This window comes from Rousettus aegyptiacus, unplaced genomic scaffold (assembly GCF_014176215.1).
Source record: "Rousettus aegyptiacus isolate mRouAeg1 unplaced genomic scaffold, mRouAeg1.p scaffold_m13_p_11, whole genome shotgun sequence".
NCBI classification, from domain to species: domain Eukaryota; kingdom Metazoa; phylum Chordata; class Mammalia; order Chiroptera; family Pteropodidae; genus Rousettus; species Rousettus aegyptiacus.
Window position 1 is genome coordinate 10,369,713 of NW_023416286.1, and position 21,458 is coordinate 10,391,170.

The 21,458-nt window shown below is 33.7% G+C and overlaps 1 protein-coding gene across 16 annotated transcripts in view; it reads left to right on the plus strand.

Moving 5' to 3' along the window:
• The window catches only part of NBEA (neurobeachin), a 611,133-nt gene that overhangs the window by 215,089 nt on the left and 374,586 nt on the right, over nt 1-21,458 (plus strand). For 15 of the 16 annotated variants that reach the window (XM_036228295.1, XM_036228300.1, XM_036228291.1 and 12 more), the window contains 2 exons: nt 10,145-10,583; nt 21,248-21,402. In XM_036228295.1, coding sequence (XP_036084188.1) covers nt 10,145-10,583; nt 21,248-21,402 — 594 coding nt within the window. The remainder of the gene's footprint in view (nt 1-10,144; nt 10,584-21,247; nt 21,403-21,458) is intronic. The other variant, XM_036228296.1, reaches the window with a different exon arrangement.

The following is a 21,458-nucleotide window of genomic DNA, read 5'->3' on the forward strand; positions in this document are numbered from 1 at the left end:
AGTTTGAAATCAGAGAATATGATACCTCCAGCTTTGTTCTTCCTTAAGATTGCTTCATCTACTCAGGGTCTTTTGTGGTTTTATACAAAGTTTCAGATTATTCCTTTTATTTCTGTCAGAAACGCCATTGGAATTTTTGAAGGGATTGCACCGAATCTATCCATTGCTTTGAGTAGTATGGACACTTTTATAATATTGATTCTGACTCATGAGCATGGAAATTTTTTTTTTTATTTATGTGTTCTTCAGTTTTTTTCATTAATATCTTACAGTTTTCATCATATAAGCCTTTCACCTCCTTGACTAAATGTACTTCAAGGTATTTTTTTTCTTTAATATTGAAAATGAGATTGTTTTTTAAATTTCCCTTTCTAATAGTTCATTATCAGTATGTAGAAACACAGCAGATGTTTGTCTGTTGATTTTGTATCCTGCAACTTTACTGAATTTGTTTATTCTAAAAGATTTTTGATGGGAATCTTTAGAGTTTTTATATCTTACATGTATACATTATTTATATTATAATGTAAATAATATTATTTATAATGATGTCATCTTCAAATGGTAACAATTTTCCTGCTTCCTTTTCAATTTGGATGCCTTTTATTTCTTTTTCTTGCATGATTGCTCTGGCTAGAACATCCTATACTATGTTGAATAGTGGTGGTAAGAGTGGGCTTCTTGGTCTTGTTCCTGATCTAAGATCAAAAGCTTTCAGCTTTTCACCCTTGTATGTGATGTTAGGCATGGGCTGGTCATCTATGGCCTTTATTATGTTGAGGTACATTTCCTCTATTCTCTTCTCTTTGTTGAGAGTTTTTATCAGAAATAGATGTTGAGTTTTGTCAGTTGCTTATTCTGCATCTATTGAGATGATCATATGATTTTTATTCTTCATTTTATTAATGTGTTTTTATCAGATTGAACCATCCTTGCATCCCTGGAATAAATCCCACTTGTCCATGGAATATGATCTTTTTCATGTATTGTTGAATTCAATTTGCTAATATTAGATTTATGCATCTACATTTAATAGGGATATTGACCCGTAATTTTCTTTTCTTGTAGCATCCTTATCTGGTTTTGTTTTTAGCCTAATACCAGCTTCATAAAATGATTTTGGAAGAGGTCCCTCCTTTTACATTCTTTGGAAGAATTTGAGAAAAATTGGTACTAATTCTTTTTTAAATATTTGATAGAATTCACCAGTAAAGTTATTTAGCCCTGGACTTAACGTTTGTCGGGAGGTTTTTGATTACTTATTCAATCTTATTACTAGGTAAACAGTCTGTTCATATTTTTTGTTTTATCCTGAGTTAGTCTTGGTAGAATGTATATTTCTAGAATTATCCATTTCTTCTAAATTATTTAATTTATTGGCTGACAGTTGCTTATAGTAGTCTCTTAGGATCCTACCAGTTTTAACATCGCCTTTATTTATGATTTTATTTGTGTTTTCCTTTTTTCTTGGTGACTCTAGCTAAAGGCTTGTCAATTTTATCTTTTCAAACAGCTCTTAGTTTTATTACTCTTTTTTCTATTGTCGTTTTAGTCTGTTTTTATTTTTGCCGTTATCTTTATTATTGCCTTTCTTCTTCCGACTTTGGGCTTCATTCATATTTTCTTTTTGTTTCTTGAGATGTAGAATTAGATTGTTTATCTGAGATTTTCTTATTTCTTAATGTAGGCCTTTATTGCTATGAACTTACCTCTTAGAACTGCTTTTGCTGCACACTACAAATTTCAGAATGTTAAATTTTTATTTTTGTTTTTCTCAAGGTATTTTTTAAATTTCTTTCGATTCTTTCTTTGACCCATTGTTCAGTAGCATAGTGTATAATCTCCACAGTTTTGTGACTTTTCCAGTTTTCTTCATGTAATTAATTTCTCTTTTTATATAAACCACTGTGGTCAGAAATTTTTCAAGCCTTTTAAATTTATTAAGGTTTTTTTTTTGTTTTTGTTTTTTTTTGGCACTCTAACACATGATCTATTCTGGAAAAAGTTCTGTGTGCACTTGAGAATAATGTGTATTCTGTTGCATTGGGATGGGATGTCATGAATATATCTATTAAGTCTATGGGATGATGTGTCATTTAATGCCATGTTTTTTTACTTATTTTCTGTCTGGATGATCTATCCACCAATATAATTGGAGTATTAAAATCCCCTACTATTATGCTGTCTACGTCTCTATTTAGGTTTGTTAATATTTGCCTAAGATAGCAAGTTCTTTTATTTGAGTGCATATATATTTACAAATGTTAAATTCTCTTATGGGTCAACCCCACTATCATTATGTAATGCCCTTCTTTTATTATAGTCTTTGTTTTAATGTCTATTTGTATCATGCAGTTATAGTTATTCTCCAGCTTTCTTTTGGTTTCCATTTGCATGTATTAAATTTTTCCATCCCTTCACTTTAAGTCTGTGTCTTGTCTTTCATCTAATGTGAGTCTCTTGTAGACAGTGTATATGTAGGTTTTGTTTTATTACCCATTCAGCCACTCTATATCTTTTAATTAGAGAAATTTGTCCATGTGTATCTGGTGCCCTGATTTTTGAGGCTGCCACCCAAGGGATGCCTCTATATCTCCTGGCTCTGGTGGCCAGTGAGGCTTATGCTTGTCAGTCCCACTGGACTTTAACTAATGGAGAAAGCATTCTTAAGTAGTTACCACTGCCAAGGCACAGTAAAAGCAGCATATCCAGGAACTCTGTATTTCTGTGAAGGAGGCATATTAGCTAATCATCATGGTTACAGCCTGAGGGGCAGACTTCTAATTAAACATGCATTTAGGAGCTAACTAATTTTTTCCAGAGACCTCTTAGGGTGGCACTAACTTCTGGCTCTCTCTCTGCCATTCTCCAGAGTGCCAGTGTCTCCTGGAGGGGAGCTTTACAGATGTCTGGCACCCTGGTTTTAACACCTGCTTCCACTTTAATTTTGTCTGCTGCCTTCGGGATTCCCCTTGATTGCCTGACTCTGATAGCCAGGAGGGCTTACGTTCCTAGGTCCTATGGGACTGTGGCAATCGGAGAGGCAGGTCTTGGCAGGCTACCACTCCCCAGGGCACTGTATAGACACAGACTGAGGCACACTTCACAGAGCTTCTGTGAAGGAGGACTGTTTGTCTTTGTGCTTTGGCTTGAATTTTGTACACATCCAGTGGCCTGCAGACCTGCTCTCCAGGAACATAGGCTGTGGATTCCATCTTGGCACTATCCCTCTTCCTTTCTTTGGCTCACCAGTATCTCCAAGAAATGAGGTTATACACTTGACTGGAGCCCCTATTTTTGTGACTTCTGCTCCTGGGGCACCGCCAGATTGTCTGGATGTAGTGGCCAGTATGGCTTACAGTTGTAGTCTCACACTTTTAAGAGCTGCTGCCTTAGCTTCTGGCTTCTAATTAGCCTGAAGGTAGATGCTAAAATCCTTCTTCTAGAATCCAGAAGTTGTGGAACTAGAACTTTGGTCTATTTGATTATAGTCCCATGCTCTTTCCATTATGATATATTGACTTCAGGAAGGAAGAAGAAAGACCCCAAATAGTTTAAGGGCTATAATTGTAAATGGAGGTGGGATGACAAATCTTGGCACCTCCTCAACTACTGGGACCCATTAAAAATAAAACAAACTGCTTAGACAAGCACAAAGGTTTGAGAGATGACAGAGAGCTGGGACAGGGTTGAAGAACAATGTGTGTCTCCTACACGAGGCCACTTCTTCAAGACTAGGAGAGGTGGTTGTTTTATCTATTGTACAGAAACCGACACAGAGAATCAAGCAAAATGAAGAAAGGGAGGAACATATTCCAAATGAAAAGACAAGATAAAACAGTCAAAAACAAAACTTAAGGAATTGGAGATAAGTGATTTAACTCATAAAGAGTTTAAAGTAATGCTCATAAAAATGCTCATCAGATTGGGGAGGAGAACGAATGAACACAGTGAGAACTTCAAAGAAAATAAAAATATAAGAAACTACCCAATAGAAGTCATAGAGTAGAAGAATACAATAATTGAATTGAAGCATACACTAGAAGGGTTCAATATCAATATATGAAGCAGAAGAAAGGATTAATTAACTTGAAGACAGGGTAGTGGAACTAACCCTATACGAGCAGCAAAAAGAAAAATGAATGAAAAAAACGTGAAGATAACATTAGGGACTTATGGAACAGCACCAAGCCAAATAACATTTTGCGTTATAGAGCTCCCAGAACAAGAGAAAAAGAAATGGGTAGAACTCTTATTTGAAAAGCAATGGCTGAAAACTTTACTAACCTGGGGAAGGAAACATTTCTAAATATGTTAATTTTAAGCTATCTATGCACATCTTTGGAAAGCTGAATCTACAAGGACAATGCAGGTGACAGCCTGACAAGTTTCTTAATCCTCACAGCATATTTAAGATCTACATATTTTAAGAGCAGTTCCTGCAACTCTGAAGGTATAACTAATTTTTCCAGGTAACATGGAAAACTAGTAAGTTGTGCAGCCAGAAATGGAACTTTGATCATTTTGATTACATTCCTAAGGTCTTTCAATTATGACATATTCCCTTCAGAAAGGAAGGAGAAATACTCGGAATAGCTTAAGGGCTAGATATATAAAGGGAGGTGGGGGTCAAAGTTGTTCTTTTAGGGTAGGATACATTGGTCTACAGATAAAGGGGCCAAAAACTAGGGAAGGGACATGAATTGAAGCGACTAGAGAGAATGGTTGGGCTCTGTATTTTCTTATAGGATATGATGATGGTGGTGATGATAACGATAACAGTAAAATCTATAATGACAGCAGCAAGTTCAAAAACTTATAATGAGATTTTTTTATACTAGATACCATGAATTTTGTTCTTTAATCATAACAACTGTATAGTATGTGTACAGTTAATTATGCTCACTTTACAGATAAAATAATGAGTCTGAGAAAAGTAAAATGGCTCATGCTACATCACAAGGCATGAATAAGTCTTGATTGAAAGTCAAACAATCTAAATTTCAAAATCTGAACTCTCAATCATATATAATATGCAATTTGTGGCTTATCTAATTGATGTTTGGTTGTTTTCATTTTTTGCAGCTCAAGTTTAGACACATATGTTGACATTTTATTATTAGTGTTAATGATTGCCTACATTACATTACAGAAATGCATGATGTATTTCAATAGGAAAAGTGTTTTTATTTCTTTGAAAAGAAAAGAGAAAAAATACAAACAAGCTAAGGCAAGAGAATTGTAAACTATATGAAAATTTTTCATTTCTTTTTGATATTTTATTTAAAATGTACAGATTGGAACTATACTAAAATTTGGATCTTAAACATCACTTAAAGGAAGGACTTCTGGAAGAGTGGAGTAAGGACCTGCCCAAAACTGCCCCTCCATGAAAGCAGTGAGAACAGTGACAAAATGGTCAAAATCAATTTTTTAGTTCTCTGGAAAATAATCAAAGGCTGGCAACAATCTAAAAATTATTAAATCAAGAAAAACTGTAGAATCTTCTTGAGATTGCCAAGCTTTGTGATGCCTATTGCCATTCACTTCTCCCCAGCTCTGCAATAGCCTTGAAAACCAGCAGCCAGACAACCATGGTAGCTGTGAAAACCAGCAGCCTAGCAGCCAACGAGGTTTAGAGTTTTAGAAAGTCCCATTTTAGAGCATTGTCACTATTTAACCAGCATCTCCCTCTGGTAAAGCTCTATTCACTGGACTTGTTATTATTCAATCTGATCAGAGCTTTATCAATGATTTTTTTTTTAGCATTGCAGCCACCTAAAATGGTAACAACAGCCTTACCAAAAAGCTTAAAAGGAAGATCTAAGAATGAGATGTCTGTATTCCTGGGTCTTTACTCAGGTACAGGAATGATCTGAGAAGGCTCTAATCACTCACCTCTGTCTGACCTTTAGGCTCTGGGCATGCAGGAAATGAAGGGTAAATGAGAGTTGTAAATAGTATAAATGTTAAAAGCATGACTTAACACAAAACCTCTGGAAATGAGTAAAAGATTTACTGATTCAAGACACTAACGGAAATCTCTATTCAGTTATTACCTGACCAGTATGCTCACTGAGCAGAGATTTCAGTGGCTGCAGGTGACTAGGAATATAGATTTTCTAGAATTAGTTCAGGAGAGTCAGTAAACAGAGAAACAGCAATCCCCCATGTGAGGGGTGGGAGTTCCAGGATTGACACATATGTTTTAAAATGTCTAGTTTTCAACAAAAACAAATGTGAAACATGAAAAGAAACAGGAAAGTATGGCCAACACATGTAGAGAATAAAAGCCGTCAGTAGAAACTGCCCCTGAGGAAGCACCGATGTTGGACTTACTAGACAATGCTTTAAACCAGCTATTATACATACATTCAAATAATTAGAGGAAACCTTTTCTAAAGAAAAGTGTGAGGGTGATGTCTCACCAAAGAGAATATAAGAAACACAGAAAAGAACCAAATAGAAATTCTGGAGTTGAAAATTTAATAATTAAAACATAAAGTTCATTAGAGGGTCTCTAAAGAAGATTTGAGTTAACAGAAGAAAGAATCAGCATACTTGAAGAAAAGTTCATTGCAGTTATCTTATTATGAAGTACAGAATGAAAAAGAATGAAGAAAAGTGAGGAGGACCTGAGAGACCTGTGAGACACCATCAAGTGAACCAATATACATATTTGGGAGTCCCAGAGGAGAGGAGAAGGAAAGGGGCAGAAAGAATATTTGATGAAATATTGTCCTGAAAACATCCCAAATTTGATGAAACTCATTACTACACACATGCAAAAATTTCAGTTCACTTTAGGATAATTCCCACAGATTTACAAATCATAGTCAAAACATCCTTTGGAAGTGCCTTCTTGGCTCTTAATTATTTCTTCTGAATTATATTTTTGTCTTTTGGGGCATATTTTTTTGGTAATACTATTGAATTCTTGAAGTTGTATTCTTTTTATACATTTAGTGTAGCAAAAAAAGTCTTTTGTTGTGTAAAACTTTAATAATGATTTTCAGATCTTTTATGTATGTATTTTTTTCTGCTTTGGCGTTCAGGTTACTTTTTATGTAATTTAATTTGGCTTTCTTAGATTTAATATGTAAATATACATCGTAATATATATAGGTTTTTATATTTTATTTTAAATCACTCTAATGTGATTCAGTTTGCTTGAAGAGCATATAATTAATCTTATATAATTTTTAGTGCTATGTTAACAGGAACTATTGGACTTACTAGACAAATGTACGTTTTTTTTTTCATGTTATTCTTTATTTAGTTTGGAAAATAGCAATTTAAATAATTTAATACATAGGACATATTTAAACACTTCATTAATCACTGTTAAACAAGATTTTTGGAGGAAAGAATGTGATAAATGAGGTCACTATGTCGAAATCATGTCATTTGCTGGACTTAACCCCATAATTTTTCCAAAATTTATTAGAGGAACTCGTTAGGTTCAATGAAACACTGTAAGAAAAAGAGGCATCTGGCATCCAACTGCCTGTTTCTGACAAAGTTAAGATCACTCAGGCAAGTAATGTTTCTGCTTTGTGTACTCACATGTATGCTACAGAAGCTCAACTACTGAAAAGTTACAAGTGTACTGTCACTGATACACGTATACAGTCATTTATACTTTTTCTGCTGTTCATGCTTAATTAACTTCCTATTGAACTTTAGTTAAATCCTCAAAGTACTTTAGTGTCACAAACAAGCATATATGTGATCTAAGTTAAGGTTTATGCTATCAGCTGAGAGCCTGTTCTTAAAAGAGGTTAATGCATAATGAGAAATTAAGGTAGGCTTTTTGACTACTGATCTATTTTTTAATTGCAATTACTATTATAAAATGTTCCATTGGTATTTATTTTTATTTCTATGATCACAAGTTATAATTTATGAAACCTATTTGAATAGACTTATTATTTAAATGTCAGATTTCCTGCTTCATTTCTGAAATCATTGGTCACAGAAAAAATAAACCTAAGATATTTATTACTGGGTAAATATTTTGATGATTCACATGAAAGATTTTTAATGTTCAATTTTAATAATCTTTTAATTGTGTTTTATAATCCAGAGGTTAACATTTCTATTTCAGACTAATATAACTTGAAAAGTTTACTTTTTTTTTTGTGTAGCTCATGATGAAAAACACACCATAAATATACTGAGACATCGTATCAAGGTAAAGACAGAACTCTAGGCCAAATCTATAAATCAGCTAAATTCAGATGAAGTACTAGACCTGACTTTATGTCTTTTGGTAATTAAACGCTGTAGGAAAAGTTAGCCAGTGCTAGTAACCATGACACTATATTTTTTCTTGATGTTAGAGTTAATTCTACATTCTCTGTTCTCTTGTCATAATAATAACACTAATGCTACTTATTCTTTCCTGATTTTTCTGTGACAGTTGTTTCTCTTCAAAAATATATAATCTATAGATACACACATGTATTGAATTAATTCAGTGGTATCTCTTAATAGTGGAAATAACTACCTTAGCCATCTTATCTTCTCATTTTATATCCCTAAGGTTTATTTCAAAACATCCAAAGTTTTGTTTATCACCTCAGTTTAAATAATCCCACAACATGTGGCTATACTAATCTCGACCTACAGACACAAGTATCTCAGAGATTCTACAGATTTAAATGATTCAAAACTTAATTCATTATTTTCCTGATTAAACACACTCCTCTGTTGCTTCCTTCCTCAGTAGCGTAGCACTGTTCTTTTTTCTTAAGCTGGCTCTTCCAGAAGCATCTCAATTCATTCCCTTCCTGCTTATATTCTAAGTCCTAATCTTCTCTCTCAAGGTTTTATTAAAAAGCCAAACTGTTATCTTTACCTCTTAACTTTTTCCTTCTGTAGTGCTTTGCCAGTAGTAGTGAAATTGACTTTCGTTTTAAAACTTTCGTGTCGTTCTAGTAGTTAGTCTTGGGAACAACAAAGAATAGGTTTACTCTATTTTTCATGTTAGTCATTCAGTGTTTAAAAATTAGTATCATGTTGTACTACTTAATCTTTCAATTATAATATCCAAACAAACAAGCAAAACTGAAACCTAATTAATATGCAAAAAACTACAATATAACACTGAATTGTGAGAGATGAATGTTTTTAGTCAATTTCAATATTATATATTAGGAATATTGAATAAGAAGATGTTATTTATTTCTAAATAGCTAACATTTACTTTTGTATCTTTTATGCAGGAACTATAAATACTTTACATGTAGTACCTTATTCTTCAACATGATTTAAATTAAATTAAATTAATTATTCCCATTATACTGTAGATTAGATAAACTTTTTTAGATCGCTTTAGAATTTGATAATATTTTATTATATGGAGAATTTTATTGTTTTAACCTTTGTATAATGAGATTTGATATGAATTTAACATTTAAAATTTTCTTTCTACTTTAATTGGTAATATGTGTATTTCATACATATATATTTTTTCAGAGTAAGTTTTCATAAATTGCAATTGATATTTATTCACAAAATTAATATTCTAAAATAATTATTCTTAGAGAAAGACACATATAGGCTAAATTCTTGAGCATTATTCTCTTATTAAACTGTCAATTTGAATTAATTATTTGACATGCTTTTTGCGATTAACTTGGGAATTTTCTGTATTATGTGCAGGTAACTTTAAAATATCTTCAAATAGTTTAAATATTTCAGACATTAACATTATTGGTTATTGAAGTACCGTAAAAGTTATAAAAACTGACGTATTTTTAAAGACAATATTAGAGAAGTATAAGAATTCTCTTATTTAATTTTAGCTAACAATGAAAGGATAAAAAGGGAAGTTCATATAAGTTATTATTGAGCTGCTATCAAAATTTTATAGGAACGATTCCTCCATGTTTTTAAGGCATCAGTTTTGAAATGCCAGATGATTTATAAAGGAAATGGGGTTCTGTTGATGGTTATTGAACAAAATGTCAGGTACATATCAGTGTTTTAACCCAGTTGTGTGTCATACACATCCAGTTAGCAGACTTTTTGTTTATTACTGCTTTTATGTCCTTTATTCTAATATATGAGAATATTTTATTAATAATACTGGGTTTCTGCTTGTTAAGCTTTTTATTTAAACCATTTTCTTTCATTACAGAAACACCTGCTGCATTTCCAGACACTATAAAAGAAAAAGAAACAGCAGCCCCTGGTGAAGATATTCAGCTAGAAAGTTCCATTCCTCATACAGATTCAGGAATCGGAGAGGAGCAAGTGGCGAGCATCTTGAATGGGGCAGAACTGGAGCCTAGCGCAGGCCCTGATGCCATGAGTGAACTGTTAACTACTTTGTCATCTGAAGTGAAAAAATCGCAGGAAAGCTTAACTGAGAACCCCAGTGAAATATTAAAGCCTGCACCGTCCATATCTAGCATTAGTCAAACCAAAGGCATCAATGTCAAGGAAATATTGAAAAGTCTCGTGGCTGCCCCGGTGGAAATTGCAGAATGTGGCCCTGAACCTGTGCCATACCCAGATCCAGCACTGAAGAGAGAAGCGCAAGCTATTCTTCCTATGCAGTTTCATTCCTTTGACAGGTGGGTACTGAACTGATTGTTCACAGTGCTCTCTACCTGGAGGGAAATTTGAGTCTCTTAATTTAAAAATGGGGTCTCAAAAACATTATGTTTATTAATGTAGATTCTCATCGCAAAGAATATCTGACAGACCAACTCTATTGATCTCACAGTAAGGCATTTTAATAAAACAGCTCAAAAAGGGGTTTTAATATGACATGGAGGATAGCATTGAATTGGAAGTCGAGAAACTCAGATTCTGATTTTAATCCATCATCAAGTGACCACACTGCATTGAGGAAGTCATTTTATCTTTTTGGAACTTAATTGTTTCATGGATAGAGTGGGGAGGGGAATAGGCTCAATTTCTTCAGGTCTGGTCTGGCTTTGTTGTGTGAGACCAAATAGCCTGTTTTAAGTAATAAAATTCAAATTTGAGTTTTAAATGCAAGTATATGGAAACATATTTTTTACCTGTGTGATTGTCTTTCTTATGGAATCTTCCATTATCAGTGTAAAAGCCATATTTCGAGGCATGTATTTGAAAGTAAATATTGCTGGGAAACATTTTAGGGTTCTAATGGTTTGTCTACATTCAGATGTTAATCAAATAAAGAACTTTAAGTTTAGAACCAAGAATATTTTTCTGTTCTGGTGTTCCTGCCATAAAAATGATGGTTAACAGTAAAATATTTTAGGACCAACAAACTTGTGCATATAATATAGCCTACTATTTAAAACATGCAGCATTAGAAAAAATACTTTAGGAAGTCACTAATTACTAATAACAGTACTTAACTTTGATACTGAGATTGTGGATATTCCAAATTATTTTTATATACTAACACGTAAACTCTTTGGCTTCTGTCTTTTTTACCTTCTGAATATTTAAAATTCTTTTTCCTACAAAAAAATTGTATGTATGTGTGAGGTGACTGGCAAGCAGTTATTTTGTGTGAGAGAGAGAAGATTAAGTTGGAAATCAAATGTTTCCTAAACTGGAATGTCAAAATATATATCATCAAAATATAATATCTCTTCCATATTGCTCCTTATAAAATCATCAAAAACTGCTTTGTCTAAATTCGAGACAGTAATTTTGAGTTTTTAGGGTTAAAAGTATGGCAATAAAATCATTTTCAGTTAGGATGAACTATCTTTTTTACATATAAATGTAATTTAAACTTCGTACACATTTAACCATATTTTTTGAAAATGTATTCTGAAAATATAAGTGGCAATAGTCATCGTGTCAGATATACAGATGGATAAAATTACTTTTGTCTTCTATGAGCTTAGAGTAGTAAAGGAGATAAAACGTTTGCAAATAATTGTCATATAAGATAAACTGTGTTTCAAAAATTCTAAAAACTAATAAAGGATGATCTATAAATGTAGGAAAATATACCTTTTTAATAGTGTGTGTTACTATTACAGTTGGGCGTGCATCTGTGTAGTTCTTTGGATAGTCCTTTTTCATATCGATGCCCTCTGTCTCGCCAGTTTCTGTGTATCTCTGTTTATGAGTCTATATAAACATCGCGTATAAGTATCTATAATTACATAGACCTATTAATCTATATAAATAAATGATGTACTAATTGAATTGAGGGTCATGGAAGTTCTGTGTTCCATTTAATTTTAAATAATATATTTAAATTGTGTTAAAATACAGAGAATTATTGCAATTTACATAAGAGAATGATGAAATACAGATAAAGTAAAACATTTTGTTTTAATTTTGATTTTCTCATCAGTACAGTTTTTTTCATTAAAACTTAACAGAGCAATCACCTGAATGTCAGTCTTCTTAGCTACTCAAAATTTATTACACTTTGGAGAATATTGCTTTTAAAAAAATAGAACTCTATTTGTTCTTGGTAGCATTTGTGCAAAATGCAATGGGAGTGAAATCATTATTCTAAATTGTATACGTAGAAATGAAATCGAGATGCACAAAGCATATTTCAATTCTTTTTAGGAAAGGAGTCTCCAGTGTAGTTAATATATGCAGCAGCTCAAGTACTATCAAATGTAAATGATGAGGTGATATTGATGAAAGGAGGGGATTGAGGTCTCAGGGGGCGCTGATGACGGATTGAACAGAAGCGGCCTTGCACTGCACGTAACTCAAGTCTGTCGTCTTCACTGCTCAAAGCCATAATGGGAGGTGGCAGTCTGAAATGAGTTGCCACGGCAAAGAGTATTATTTTTGAAATGCTTTCACACAAATCACTAGGCCCTGCATACAACTTAGTTTCATGCTTTAATGTCATCAGGAGGCACAAATTGGTGTGTCTAATTGTTTGCCACCTGCCAGCAAAATGAGCTGCCAGCCAGCCAGACGGGTTTGATTGTCTGTCAGCTATTCAATAGATAGAGAGTGACAACATCAAAAATTTAACTTCAAACTCTGGAGCGTTGAGCAGGTTTTCAGAGACATCATCCCCACAAGTGTTTCTGGACAACTGCGTTTTCCAATCGTATTTCCAAAATATTGCTACCATTTGCCTTATCTGTCTTAAGGTAGCTATAATTACATTACCAAATATATAAACATATTTCTGAAGCACTAAAGTCTGAAACCCAAGTTATGACATATCTTTTAACATCAGGTTGAATTCCTTGAAAATAGGATTCAAGATGACAGGCTTTAGACGCCAAGTCCTGAATACTGCTAGTTTCAAACACAGAATTATCAAGGGTCTTACTCTACCGATAATATAGTTAACATTTTTATCTTTAGTTGAAAAATAGCTACCAACTCGTTAAGCATTTCTTTCTAACTAAATTATACTTCTTACTAATATTGTACAATCCCTATGGAAATCACCTAGGGTTTTAGTAGTTTATTCGTTCTATTGCAAACATGCTAACAATGTATTCTTTATACTCATTGTAAATTTGGAAATAACGTCCTAAAACAACCGTTATGATTTGAGTTATGCTAATTTTGGTTCTCTGTAGGCTGTTTCTCATCACTTAGGATAAAGGATTGATGAATTTCAGTGTTCTGAAGTTTATTTTGTATTTTTTGAAGTTCATCTTTATTAGGTAAACTGAAACATCAAATTTTAGAAACAATGAGACTTAACTAAAATAAACTTTTTTCCCCTTAGTGTCAAATCTTTTATCAAATTGTATTATGAAATGCATATACATTCTTAACTGTATATATAGAAAGTGCTGATTCTTTTTCTTTCATTTCCTCCCATCATCAGTGCAGATTTATGTATATATCTCTGATGAAACTGAGTGGCCCTAATGAATGTATATATATGAAAAAGCACTGAAAATACTAGAGATCCACTAGTACTGTTGTCTAGTGAGAAAACACTATATGTACAGAAGAACTACAATTGTACAATTATAATAGCTTTTCTAATCTTCTATTACTGTCAAGCAAAGACATATTTATCATGGTGTTATTTCTAAGAGAAGCAGTTAATCTCACCATAGAACTCATAAATCAAGTTGCATAGTTTCCTCAAATACTCTCTTTTGCTAGATTTCTGTGATTTATAAAATATTCTAGCTGAGTTATATTTTTTGTGTTAGTAACCTCGTAACATTTAGGATGGGATAATGCTTTTCTCCTAAATTATCAGTTAAGCCTTATCCTATCTTTTCTACTAAAATTTTAATTTTGTATATCCTCATATTTTTAATCTTTTGAGAACTTGGTACACACACTCACACACACTCACACACACACACACACACACACACATGCACACACATACACAATTTAACTCAGTCTTAATTCCTCAGGGATTACTAAGATGACTTTATAGTTTGGACAAAAGATGAAAAAAAGCAGTGGACAGTATGCTTCTCCATACATTTTAACTGTTACTACGTTTAGAAAATTGTTTTAAGTCTGGAACATCACAAAAAGCTTATAATTGTGTTGCTTCTCTGGCCAACATGGACCTTACATGATATATACTTCATCCCTTAGAATTTTGCAAACCTACTTATATATGAATTGCTGGGTTCAGTACATTCAGGCAAAGTAGTATGAATTTTTTTCACTTTTTTTCTCTTAAATTTTAATATTTGTGCTTCTGTTTCATTCTCTGAGAAAGAAGATCTCCAAAATAAAATATATTTTATAAATATTACTGGATTGAAAAAGCAATATGGATAGCTTACATATTATTAAACCTAAAATACAAATTTAGGCTATGTATTTTCTCTCTACTTTTTAACATTAACATTTTTAACGTAGTGCCAAGGATGACAAAGCACAAAATTAAAGAAATGTTTCGTAGATTTGATGGAATCCTCATGCATTGATTTCTTTAAACTAAGAATTAAGTAAGATTGTAAAAAAATTTAATTATTACTGAGGACTTCAATTTCTATTTTTGTAATTTTCTATTTTTTTAAATGTTTTGATTATATTAAAGGATAAACAAGTAAATGGAAGCCAATTTAATAAAAATCTGCTAGCCTTCACATTTCAAAGTTTCTGTGATATCCAGCCACTGAAATCCCAGCTTTTATTATGCTCCAGGTGTCCTGGGTATGGTATTTTAAGGCCAGGCATCAGAAGATGCAATTTTGGTGATACCCTAATTTTCCCAGTTTTGTTGCCTTTGCTTCCCCTGGCATTTACACAGTCAGCTTAAAAAAAAAAAAAAAAAGTATCTCTCTTTAAAGGGCAGATTAATAAAATACTCAGTTATTTCTTTACATATATTTTTCTATGGATGTTCTAAATATTTTATAAAATAGGGACTCAGAAAACTTGGAAACATCATAGCAATGTGATTTCTCATGAGTGTCAGTAAATTGTAAATTGTAATGTTGCCCTAAAATCAATAATGGATTGTTATTCTCCACAGTTTCAGTTTTTTTCTTTCGAGATAAATGTTTAACATCTATAAGCCTTATTAGGGGAGAGTGATAATCTGGAAATTAGGAGAACTGGCTATTAATAATGAGTCTCTGTACTTAGTTGTATGACCTTTGTCAATTCTCTTTGATTCTCTGGGACTCAGATTCCCAACTTTCAGAATAATGCATTATTTCTCTAAAGTTCCATAAAGTTTCAAAATTCTATGATAAATGAAATGGCCTTGTAATTAGTCTAAAAAAGGAATAGACAGCTAGTTTTGACCTTGGATAAAAGACCGGAATCCCAGAAAAGCTGTGCCATGTCCATTCCCAAAGCTGTCACACTGGAGGCCTCAGCGTCTCTAGCGGATTTCTTGTTTCCTCACACTTTCTGGATGCATCTTCCACATTTGTACCATTTTCTTAAATACAAAGGGATGATTCTGAAATAATTCTTTGTTATTATACAGTCAGCGATGAACTTATTAGTTTGGAATGAAAAGTCCTCACCTTTCACCAGTTGTAAGGATTTATTTACAGTTTCTTCAGTCTGCTCTATTTTTTCACCTCTTTGCCTAAGTTTTAGGATTGAGCTTTTCTCCTCTCGCCTCATTCCTATTGATCTTTTTAGATTCAGCTCACTCTTCCTGATTATACACATTCTTTGTGCTCCTTGTGCATAACCTCGATCAGAGCAATTATTGGAATATATTGCACAGTTGATTTGTTTGTCTCTTGTATTTCCTTCAAGTATCTCTGAGGCAAGGTTATTTCTTGGTTGTCTCTAAGCACTCCTTTGACCTGTCAGTGTTCAATAAGTGTTGCAGCAAAGAGGGAAGGAACAGAAAGAAGAAAGGGATTCTTACACAGTACCATGAAACTCAGTTGCCTTAATGAGTCATTATTGAAAAGCCCTTTTTTGTCTTCAGTATCTCACGTTATACTTAGGACAGATCTTGAGGTGTATAAATAAAGTATTATCCTTTGTACAAAATTCGCAGAACTTATTAATGGAGAACCCCCTAGGCTCTCCCCTTGGACTGCCTGTGTATTTGCTTCCATTTTGATTTCAACCAATTTCCTAGCACTAACGAGCATATAGGCTGATGGCTTCCAAATGTATGTCTCAGCCCCAATCCCTCTCCTGAACTAGAGACTCATCTATCCAATTGCTTACTCAGCATTGCTACTTGGAAGATTAATAACTTAAGTTATTAAAAAAAAAAAAAAAAAAAAAAACAACAACCCTGCTCCAACCATCGTTATCTTCATCTTAGTTAATGGCAGCTCTGCTCCTCAGTTGCTTAAGGGAAAATCCGTATTACATCATTTTTGACTTTTCTTTCACACCCATGTCCATTCTTTTGCAAATACTATTTTCTCTGCCTTCTTGATATAGTCAGAATTTGATCCAGTTTTCACCACTTCACTTTGCCTTTCCAATCCAAACTAAGATCTTTTCTTGCCTGGATTATCGTATTTCCCTAACCAGTCTCTCGTCCTCCTTAAGTTCGTCCTTAATAGGGCAGCCAGAGTGACCCTGTTGTAGCCTAAGGCCATGTTCCTCCCCTGTTCATAGCCATTAACAGCTTCTGATCCCACTCTGAGGAAAAGCCACTGGAGCACAAAACCTTGTGATCCGAGCCTCTGATTCTCCTCTCTTCTCACCTCGTAACTCCACGACACTCAGTATTCTCGAGTCACACTAGCCTTCTCCTGTTCCCTTTGCCTGTGACTCTTTCCTAGATAATATTGTCATGGCTATTCCTTCACCTCCTTCAGTGTTTCCTCAGATAAAGCTAAAAGTGAGTTTTCTCTTAGCCATCCTTCCATTAATACTTCTTACGCTTTATTTTTCTCATAGCACTTGTTTCCTGTCTGTCTGTATTGGAATTAAATTCCACGAGAGCAGAGATTTTGTCTCTCCTGTGCATTGCTGTTTATAATAATTTAGAACAGTCTCTCAAACATCATAGTGCTCCATATTTATAGTGCTCCATATTTATTAAATGAATGAGTGAATCTTAGATCACACCCCAAATCTCTGGCTTTGAGATAGAATAAATTCAGTTATGGAAGAATTTGTACTTATGTCACTGAATGTATTACAAAACATAATTAATCACTCAATGGAACATGTTGAAGTGAATTAGGAAGTATAACTTCCTGGCTTGCGCTATTTTAATTATAACCTTTAGAGCTTTGGAGTATATGAAAGTTATGTGTATATAAGGGAAATAGCCATTTCTTTATAGTTTACAGTCTTAAAGGTGTGAGACGGAAGTGTGAAGCTGTGTGGGAAAGCATGAAAGCACTATTCTTAGATAGACAAATATATTTGGTAATTTGCGTGTAGTGTAGTGGATTCTACGATGCCATCAGTGTAAACAGCGGATCGAGAAGCATGGAATGTGTTCATAGTTTAGATTGAAGACTTCACTTTTGTGTGGCTGTATTTGGAAATCCTGATAAAAACTGCAGGCTGCCCCTAGAAGAAGAATACATACTTCAGAAATGTGTGTATTCCGGGGTGTCTGTGCACCCTGTGTGGGTACCCAGACTCCTGGGTAAGTCTTCTAGGTAACCAGATGGGGAATGCTGAGCAACAACTTGGTAGAAGATTTTGTAAGAGTTGAAAATTTTTACTTTCGCATATGAGTAGTTGAAAATACATAATAACATTCCAAAGAAAATGAATGTGTTTTCAACACATACTGATAAGTGTAAACTTTCAGATTATTTGTAAAATAGATTACTTAGGACAAAGAACGGTTTGAGGTGTTAAGGAAGAGATAGTGTTAGTGAAGAAATGATATTAAGGACAAGAATGCGTAGTCCTCTGGCTCCAGGTAAACATTGTGGCCATAATAATCGAAGGGGAAATAACAGTTCTTATAAATGCATAAAATTGTAGACTGAGAAATAATCTGAGAAATCTGTCAAATCCAGCTGCCTACCTCTCGACACAGCCCTTGCGACACGAGCATCCTAGTCATGTGAACATGCCACATGGTTGGAAACCGGAGCTCATAAAAATTATTAGTGATTTCTTCCTCTCGTTGGTCCTAATTTGATATTTGGAGATACATGGAGGTTTCATCTTGTTTCCTCATCATATACCTTCGGATTTTTGAAAATTTTAATATCTTAGTCTCTCAGCCTTTCCTCAAACGACTCGTTTTCCAGATCCGCTGTCATCCTGACTGTTCCCTTATGGACGTGATGTTGTTTGTCATTGTTCTTGAAATACTGTGCCTAAACTCGCACATAGGATTTTGTTTATGAGGTCTGACAATCACGAAGTGTATTAGGTTTATTCTTTCAATCTGGGTACTGACATAGACCCACACTGCATCAGCACTTTCAGGAGCCATAAAAATACCGATGATATTTAAAATGTGTTGACCATGTACAACATTCCGGGTAAAGCGCTAAGCACTTTATGTGCGTTCTGTCCTTTCATCTTTATAACACTCTTAAGAGGTACAAACTATTATGAGCCTTATTTTAAAGGTGAGGAGAATGGAGCTCAGAGAGATTTACTTGCCTAACACCACAGGTCTAGTCATCGTTGGAGGTGGAATTCTAACTCAAGTCTTCTCAACATTAATAATTGGGCTTTTAGTCGCTGTGCAGCTGTTTTTATGTACCATGGCACTATCAGCCTGTGCTGACTTAGCTGTCAGTGAATAGTCTGGAGGCTTTCACATCAGTTGCTATTAAATCAGAATCTTTCAGTTCTTTAGTATATAGGCATGTAATCTTTGCATTTATTTACAGGCCATTGTTATAGGTTATTGAGATTAAAGTATTTTCTCCCGTATTATTAGCGTTTCATGTTATATTTCGCTTAGCCTCAACATTTGACCGAGAGTTTTTACGTGAAGTAGGCAATGATCTGCTAATCAGGAATCTGTTTTTCTACCATTTTCCAATTCACCTCCCAGTACTAGCAATAAGTCTGTGTTTTTTAATTTTATCCATGGATTTTAATGAATGATATAGTAAAAAAAAAGTATTATAGTTTCATTAATGACTTCTTTACAAGTAAGTATTGATCTTTTTTTTTTTTTCTTGCTAGATAGCCAGTGAAATAGTGCGTCTCAACACTGGTTTAGAGGCTTAGAGAAGAGTTTTGGTGATAAACCCAAATTTATAGTTTGTTCTTTTGTTTAATTGCTCTTTATGTTGATCACTATAACTAGATACCTTATATCTTATAGGCAGAGAAATATTTCCCTTTAGGCAGTGGTGACAGTTATTAACATTTATAAGATATCTTATAATTGCCCAAGTCCTTTAAAATAGTCTCATTTAATCTTCCCATTTACATGTGAAATAAGTGGCATTAATCTTGCCATTTTTACAGGGAGAAACATTTAAGATCACACAGCTTGAGAGTGACTTAGATCTCAAGACTTAGACTTCTAACTCCATATTCTATATCCTTTCCATAAAGTCACACTGCCTCTCAATGAAATAAATGAAGTCATTGGATAAGGAATGGCTATTTAAGGGATTGAAAACATACTGTGCGCTTTTGGTCATTTAATAAATAGTTGAGAGTTCAGAGTTGAGTATAATGAATTTGACTATATCCATGAAGAGAAAAGAAAAAAGTATCCAGAGATAATAAAAAAAAAAAAAAAAAATTGGCACAAGTAAAATTTTTGAGGTTATAATACCTTTTGTTAAACAAACAAAAGTTTAAGTACTCCTAAAATTGAGAATAATTATTCTGACAGATTTAGATTTTGATATTAAGGAAGTCATTGAAGATAGAATATATTGGGATTAAAGTGTTTTAAGCCATTGATTTATTTGAGGATGAGCCATTGATAGAGATCCCTTTAAGAAGAGCTTTTTAATGGGAAAATTATAAAATATAGATAGGTACATATAAAGACTTAGGTTGGATATTTTTGCTTCGTTGATTACCAGTTTTCAAGCATTACATTTGAACTTAAAATATCTCATACATCTACTTTCTAGATAGATGAATTCGGTGATGGTTGAGCAGTGCTGGAAAGTATGCGTCAAATGAAGTCACAGTGTGTAAACTTTGAGAAGAATGGTGCTTCCCTGCAGAGACATGAAGATATTTATGTTAAAGAAATGGTTTCTTTATCTTTTCAGTTGACTCATACTCATATTCATTTATTATAATTTAAGATTAACACAATGTCACAGTCAGACTTTTTCATGAAAGTCATTTAAATATGCCAAAGTAATACCGGAGAAAATACTCAATCTCTATGTTCAAAAAGTCAAGGCTAAGAGCTAAATAGATTCTTCATCAAATGTCTAGTTTATCATCTTAGAAATTTGTTGAAAGTATAACGTATTACACCATTAGGTGTTATCGGTGTTTCTTTAATTTTTTGCTTTATTATGAAGAAGCTTTAGAATGTATCTTTCAGAGTTTTTATGACCATTTTATACATGGAGGCTATAATGTAGGTAAGATGGACATTTTATATCTGTCTTGCAAAAAAAGCCTGGTGTGCATGTGAAAGATATTTTAACTTGAGTACACATTTTCCCAGTTTTCCCCAATTCATGATTATAACCCTCATACCATCTTGAGAAAGGTTTGCCAATTTCAAATTCTACATAAATGTTTACCACATGAATTACAGTAGTCAACACACTTTACAATATATTCTTAATACTCGTATTCTTTTCACCGATGAACTGGTACTCAGGAATTAAAAAAAAAAGAAACACAGGCAGAAGAAAGAAAAGAAAGTTATATGGCTACTATGTGTATCTGCCATGGTGGGAGTGGAATTCATCCTCGACCTTGTGCTGCTCCTTATTTTCCATCATTTCCTTCTGTGCAGGAGTGTCGTGGTGCCTGTTAAGAAGCCACCTCCAGGTAGTTTAGCTGTAACCACTGTGGGAGCCACCGCGGCTGGGAGTGGGCTGCCGGCAGGCAGTACCTCCAATATATTTGCTGCTACTGGAGCTACACCAAAAAGTATGATTAATACAACAGGTATTGTCCTTATATATTTTTGTGATACCTCATCTTTTTCTTTCTGTTTTCTATAT